Source organism: Acipenser ruthenus, chromosome 1 (genome assembly GCF_902713425.1).
Source record: "Acipenser ruthenus chromosome 1, fAciRut3.2 maternal haplotype, whole genome shotgun sequence".
Classification (NCBI taxonomy): Eukaryota; Metazoa; Chordata; class Actinopteri; order Acipenseriformes; family Acipenseridae; genus Acipenser; species Acipenser ruthenus.
The window spans coordinates 119723028-119730886 of NC_081189.1; the positions used below are offsets into that span (position 1 = coordinate 119723028).

Below are 7859 nucleotides of genomic sequence, written 5' to 3' on the forward strand. Positions count from 1 at the left end.
GAGCCGATAAAGAACCTTGTAGAACAAACACACACACACGTGGGTAATAAAGAGCTATAGAGTGTCCATTCTTGAGCATGTGGAATGACCCTTGATTTCAAGTTTAAAACAAAGGCATGGATGGATAATGTTCTAATTGAGCCTGCTGTACATTTGGAGAAGTTTTTGTTGTCTGTTATCTGGAAGGTGAAACTATTATAAAAGTTTACCTTATTGCACTAGCATTAGATTAATACATTAAATTAAGTAATAGACCTATGAATCATATAGATTCTTTTTTTTAGTCAAGTCTACATCCAGACTAGGTATTTTGTACCTGTTTCTTTCATAATATGATGTGTGTGTGTGACATTCTCCCTGGGTGTGTGTGTGTTGTGTAGGGTAAATTAGGATATGGTAACAATTGGTATCTCCTGAATGCAATGTATCTGCAGTGAGTATAGACTATTACATTGCAGGTCACAGTGGTCATTTTCAGTGAACTAAAACAAAAATGCATGAAAACATTCCACAGCAAAAATACTCCTACGGTCCTTTCATAGAGCTTCTTAATTGATCTTCCCTGAAAACCTGTGCCCCTAAGCCCACCTGTCTGCCACCTCTTCACCTCTCCTCTTCCAGAATCCTGGAGTCACCACTGACAGGGGGGCTCTCAAGAGGATAGAACAAGTGAAAGAGATCCCAGTGCAATTCCTATCCTCCTCACTAGAGGGAGCCATTACAGCAGCATTCTTTACCTTGTGTGTAAGAGTGTGTGAGTGCCTGTATATTCAGCACAGGGGGCCTCAAGAGGCTATAACTGAACAAGTGAAAGAGATCCGTGCAATTCCTATCCCCCTCACTAGAGGGAGCCATTACAGCAGCATTCTTTACCTTGTATGTATGAGTGTGCGAGTGCCCGCTGTCCCAAGGAAGACAATTTGCATAGAAAAGACACTTTGCATTGGCAGCACATGCTTCAGTGCTCTGGGAGTGTTTATAGCCCTGTGAGTTTAACACTTCATGATTGAGAGCTGCCCTTCATGTCAACACAATCTGAAACAACAATGAGTTTTATAATTCACTTCATCTGCTCGCTGATAATCTTCACTCACGGTAAGAGATCATTTACTAAAAGGGCTACTTTATAAAGAAAGGGGGTAATTAATGTGGATTTTCAAAGAAGCTCTAAATAGTAAACAACCAACTTCATTTAATGTAAAATATACGTTTTTAAATGTATTCTGAAATGCTTTTTATACTATTTTGAAATAAGCGTAATTACAGAATTGTATTATTTGAATTGCTCTTTTAGATTCCAGTGGACAGACTTTGACTCAGTCTCCATCAGCTAAATCTGTTGTCCCTGGAGATACTGTCACTATCAACTGCAAAGCCAGCAGCAGTGTCTATAGCTCCCTAGCCTGGTACCTGCAGACACCTGGAGAAGCTCCTAAACTCCTGATCTATGCTGCAAGCACCCTTCAATCTGGGATCCCAGCTCGTTTCAGTGGCAGTGGATCTGGGACTGACTACACTTTGACCATCAGCGGTGTCCAGGCTGAAGATGCAGGAGATTACTACTGTCAGCAGGGTAGCAGCTTCCCTCTCACACAGTGATACATGTCTGTACAAAAACCTCCCTCAGCTTGACTGCACAGCGACTGCACTGCTGCAGCTGGACCTACTGCAGGTGCTGAGGGAGAAGGCAGTGACAGTTGCTCAAGGAGTGGAAAAGAAAATAATAACTTCTTAAAACCATGACACCCAGGAAGAGTTATGGGTATTTATTTTTAAATTAGACGCTTGCATATTTAAAATCACCATTACAGACCATACATGCTAAACCTGCTCCCCAGTCTATTATTAACATATAAGTAATAAACACCCTTTGTTCCAATATGAGTGAGAGTTCAACACGACTCTGAAATACCTGGGAGTGATTGCAGCTCCCACAAGGTGCGCTGGACACTCACAGTGCCAGGGTGTTCTTCCCTGACAGAAGGCGGCAGAGCATTCCACAATGTAGCAGCTTTGCCTATTATTATGTTTATTACCCCTTCCTTTGTTCATCACCTGCACAGGTTCTTCTATTGAGGCAGAGGAGTCTGGAGAGAGTGTGGGATCAATAATAATGTGGCAGGAGACAGTCATAAAGGAGCACATTATATTGTATTAAAACACTGAGACAATGGAATGATTTAATGTTGCACTTCCCATTTACAATCACTAATCTTTTGATCATTAGTCATCTTGATTTAATCACAGAGTACTGTTTCACTTGTTTACCATCAACTGGATTATCACAGTTACCATCAACTGGATTATCACCTAATAGACCTGCTATCACTAGTCACAATGCATAATAGTCAAGAGTCACAATCTAGACACATATCTGATCACAGTCATAGATAATCAAGTACAAATGTATCTGCTAAATAAACTGGGACCTCAAGGGGAAGACTAGAAATTGCATCAATTACAGAAGAGTGAAAGAGTGGACCATGAAGAAAACACAACTTTCAAACCACATGAAATGTGCAAATCACACAAGCCAGGGAGAGAACCTCCCTCTACTTGTAATTCCAACGCCAACTCAAGTGAACAATTTAACACAGCTCTACAAGCTACAGACTAGTGATGAACAAAACAAGCAGAGGCTTTCACGCCAATGCTTTTAATAGCACCAGGATTACACTTTCCATTACATTAGACATGTTCAACTTTAGTTAGCTATGCAGGAATTAGCAGCAGAACAAGCTGTGCAGAGTAGACTAGCAGCAGTCTAAGAATCATTATAGATCACAATATTCAAATCAGAAACAATTCAAAGAAAAGCTGTGAAAATGCAAGAATGCGGGCAGGGTAACAGTTACAATATAGCAAGCTCTAATTCCAGCAATGGGGATCACAGGAGACACCAGGAGAGTAGGGGGTAGGTTACCAACAGAGCACACAGTGACAACATAAACTACTGACAACATAAACTTACAACACACAATAACAAGCTCCAGCGCAGCTTCTTAAATACAAGCACATATTTAAAACGTGAATATGAAAATGTGCGCTGCATCAATTAACATATTTTAATTCAGTGTTTTGAAGTTCTAGATAAATAGATATTAGGACAACTGACTCTAAAGTGCTGGCAGCACTAACCCCCCAATCATGGACTCACAGCGGAGTTCACGGTTCAGCTCTGATATAGCTATTTCTAACAGGATTTGCATGACGGAAGGTGCTTTGCATACCTGTGCATGCTTCATTGCTCAAACCCTTTTAACTGAAGACACACATTATTGTTCAATCACTGTTGAGACCTTTCAGAACTCCTGAAACACACAAGAAAATGATGTCCTTGTTTCTCCTGGTTGGGACGCTTCTCATCATCTTTGCCCAGGGTAAGAGTGAAAGTGGAGATTTTAAACACACAGCAATGCATTGTTTACTGGGGGCAGTTCATTTTGATTTAATAAACAACCAATCAATAAGAGTTGTACTTTTGTTATATTTTGTAATTGTATTTAAAGTGTTGTCATGTATAAGAATATAAATTGCATTTCAACATTAAAAATGATTGACTCCACCTTTTTCTTTTTGTTCCTCAGTCTCCAGTGGGCAGATCACTATGACTCAGACTCCTTCAGCGCTCTCTGCTCTCCCAGGAGAAAGAGTCACTATCAACTGTAAAGCCAGCAGCTCTATAAGCACAGCTCTAGCCTGGTACCTGCAGACACCTGGAGAAGCTCCTAAACTCCTGATCTATTATGCAAGCACCCTTCAATCTGGGATCCCAGCTCGTTTCAGTGGCAGTGGATCTGGGACTGACTTCACTCTGACCATCAGCGGTGTCCAGGCTGAAGATGCAGGAGATTACTACTGTCAGCAGGGTAGCAGCTTCCCTCTCACACAGTGATACATGTCCGTACAAAAACCTCCCTCAGCTTGACTACACAGTGACTGCAATGCTGCAGCTGGACCTACTGCAGGTGCTGAGGGGGAAGGCAGTGACACGGGACACGGCCTGTGATGGCAGCTCAGTGGCTTGGGGACTGAATAAAAAACAACTTGACTAAAGCAGGGCACAGAGTAAGATTGTTTTCTTCAAACAGTGTGGTGCTTTTGTGATGAGGACTAATGTACACTGGGGGTTAGCTGAGATGACCAAACTCATTGCACTTGTGAGCTGAGCTGCCAGCCCCAGCCTCCTGCAGTGAAAGGCATGAAAGCCTGTGTAACACAAAGCATTGTTAACTGGATTTTATGAGTGAGCGGCTGCTTTGCTTATTGCAGACTAGCCCTCTGCTCCACCCAGCCCCTTAGTAACACTGGACATGAGTACACCACCTAGCTCACCGAGTCAGTATCATTACACTTGCAATTGCTGTTCAGATGATTCAGATATATTCAGAAATGTGCCTTTGATGGATAGACGGATTAACAAAGAGACATAACAAGTGTATCATAATGTTGTCTTTCTGACTGATAATTTAATAAAGTACACTTTGAAATAATCCAGTGTTTTTTATGCAATGTTCACTCAGTCCAGTGTGTTTTGTATCCTCTGTCTTCATCTTGTGCTGCTTTGTGACTCCCTTGTTAACCCTAGTCCTGTTGCTTTCTGTTTATTGTTCAGTAGGGCTGCTAACACACAGTGTCAGAACTGACTGAAATTGTTATAAATCAAAGCTATGTACAACCCTGATTTATAAATCCGTCAGACAATCACCTCCCTACCCCTAACCCACACCTCCAGTGCAGGCTGCACCCTGAACACAGCTCCTGCCTCATGCTGTTCCAGCTCACACCCTGAAACACACTGAGCTCTGATTCTCTAACCCTACCCCTAACCCACACCTCCAGTGCAGACTGCACCCTGAACACAGCTCCTGCCTCATGCTGTTCCAGCTCACACCACATGAAATGTGCAAATCACACAAGCCAGGGAGAGAACCTCCCTCTACTTGTAATTCCAACGCCAACTCAAGTGAACAATTTAACACAGCTCTACAAGCTACAGACTAGTGATGAACAAAACAAGCAGAGGCTTTCACGCCAATGCTTTTAATAGCACCAAGATTACACTTTCCATTACATTAGACATGTTCAACTTTAGTTAGCTATGCAGGAATTAGCAGCAGAACAAGCTGTGCAGAGTAGACTAGCAGCAGTCTAAGAATCATTATAGATCACAATATTCAAATCAGAAACAATTCAAAGAAAAGCTGTGAAAATGCAAGAATGCGGGCAGGGTAACAGTTACAATATAGCAAGCTCTAATTCCAGCAATGGGGATCACAGGAGACACCAGGAGAGTAGGGGGTAGGTTACCAACAGAGCACACAGTGACAACATAAACTACTGACAACATAAACTTACAACACACAATAACAAGCTCCAGCGCAGCTTCTTAAATACAAGCACATATTTAAAACGTGAATATGAAAATGTGCGCTGCATCAATTAACATATTTTAATTCAGTGTTTTGAAGTTCTAGATAAATAGATATTAGGACAACTGACTCTAAAGTGCTGGCAGCACTAACCCCCAATCATGGACTCACAGCGGAGTTCACGGTTCAGCTCTGATATAGCTATTTCTAACAGGATTTGCATGAAGGAAGGTGCTTTGCATACCTGTGCATGCTTCATTGCTCAAACCCTTTTAACTGAAGACACACATTATTGTTCAATCACTGTTGAGACCTTTCAGAACTCCTGAAACACACAAGAAAATGATGTCCTTGTTTCTCCTGGTTGGGACGCTTCTCATCATCTTTGCCCAGGGTAAGAGTGAAAGTGGAGATTTTAAACACACAGCAATGCATTGTTTACTGGGGGCAGTTCATTTTGATTTAATAAACAACCAATCAGTAAGAGTTGTACTTTTGTTATATTTTGTAATTATATTTAAAGTATTGTCATGTATAAGAATATAAATTGCATTTCCACATTAAAAATGATTGACTCCACCTTTTTCTTTTTGTTCCTCAGTCTCCAGTGGGCAGATCACTATGACTCAGACTCCTTCAGCGCTCTCTGCTCTCCCAGGAGAAAGAGTCACTATCAACTGCAAAGCCAGCAGCTCTGTTAGCATTGGTAGTACAAGCTTCCTAGCATGGTACCTGCAGACACCTGGAGAAGCTCCTAAACTCCTGATCTATTATGCAAGCACCCTTCAATCTGGGATCCCAGCTCGTTTCAGTGGCAGTGGATCTGGGACTGACTTCACTCTGACCATCAGCGGTGTCCTGGCTGAAGATGCAGGAGATTACTACTGTCAGCAGGGTAGAAGCACCCCTCTCACACAGTGATACATGTCAGTACAAAAACCTCCCTCAGCTCTACAGGAACTGCTCTGGTTCATAAACAGAACCCACAGGGGGCTGAGGCGGATACCAGCTGCAGAGCTGCAGGCTTGTCAGACCGGTATGCTTTTGATTTTATTATAATAGGAGTGAGTACTGAACCTGACACTGAAACACATAGGGGTGATTACCCTGTTGCCAGGCTTGATCCTACCATGGTTTTTGAGATCTTACCAAGGCTTTTGACACAGTGGACTATGAACTGCTGGTGCTGGAGTTGGTTATTCATCCTCTTCTCAATGCTTTGGGTCATACTCACATGGTAGAACCCAGTCTGTAACTTTGTCACTGGTCAAATCAAATGCACTGCCCATAAACCTTAGTGTCCCACTGGCTTCTATCCTGGGTCCTCTTGTATTCTCATGTTTTGGGGGCTTTTAAAACATGCTATCAAGCTATTTCTGATTCCTCTTGGCTTATTTGACACATTTCACTAATTATTATATTTAAATATAATCATATTCCCCAGTATCTTTTATGCAACAATATGTTCAAACATTTTTTAAATTCAAAATTTTGTTGTAACATGTTTTTTAAACTTGTATTTTAAAAATAAGAAAAATAATGAATAACTGATCTTCATTAACAGTATTTTCTATATCGTAGCAGATAATGTTCTAGAGTTTGAAGAGGTGTAAATGTATCACAATTTCCATTTTCATGTAAATTAATACATTTTAATATTTTATTGAGAGGACAATGACCACCAATTATTCTGTTGTTTGTCTTGTATTGACTTCTTTATCAGTCTGTTCTATATTTTATTAGCCTTGATTCCTCTTTGAACCTGAATCCATCTAACCCCCCAGCCTGGGCGCTCTGCAGCTTAATATGAACCTGAATCCATCTAACCCCCCCAGCCTGGGCGCCCTGCAGCTTCATATGAACCTGAATCCATCTAACCCCCCCAGCCTGGGCGCTCTGCAGCTTCATATGAACCTGAATCCATCTAACCCCCCAGCCAGGACGCCCTGCAGCTTCATATGAACCTGAATCCATCTAACCCCCCAGCCTGGGCGCTCTGCAGCTTCATATGAACCTGAATCCATCTAACCCCCCCAGCCTGGGCGCTCTGCAGCTTCATATGAACCTGAATCCATCTAACCCCCCAGCCTGGGCGCTCTGCAGCTTCATATGAACCTGAATCCATCTAACCCCCCAGCCTGGACGCCCTGCAGCTTCATATGAACCTGAATCCATCTAACCCCCCAGCCTAGACGCCCTGCAGCTTCATATGAACCTGAATCCATCTGACCCCCCAGCCTGGGCGCCCTGCAGCTTCATATGCAAAGAACAATCAACCACTAAACAAGGCAAACCCATAAGCAAGATTAGAGAGAAATACAATGTGTATTTAAAGGATAGAAAACACGATGCAATCAAACTGTCTTTGAAGATACCTAACACTGTGCACCCCACCACCAGGGTCGTTACTGCAACATAACCCTTCTGGATAGAAGATACAACACATAAGATATAACACATCTCTCACATTGCAGATAGCAAATACAT

General features: G+C 42.1%; 2 gene segments (V, D, J or C); both read left to right on the top strand.

Moving 5' to 3' along the window:
- The first annotated feature begins 3272 nt into the window (after positions 1 to 3272).
- Positions 3273 to 3915, top strand: LOC131740107 (immunoglobulin kappa variable 1D-12-like). The segment is given in 2 exon segments: positions 3273 to 3380; positions 3588 to 3915. Coding segments are annotated over 2 exon segments (360 nt in total).
- Positions 3916 to 5630: 1715 nt separating this feature from the next.
- LOC131740103 (immunoglobulin kappa variable 1-39-like) lies at positions 5631 to 6971 on the top strand. The segment is given in 2 exon segments: positions 5631 to 5766; positions 5974 to 6971. Coding segments are annotated over 2 exon segments (372 nt in total).
- Positions 6972 to 7859: the final 888 nt, after the last annotated feature.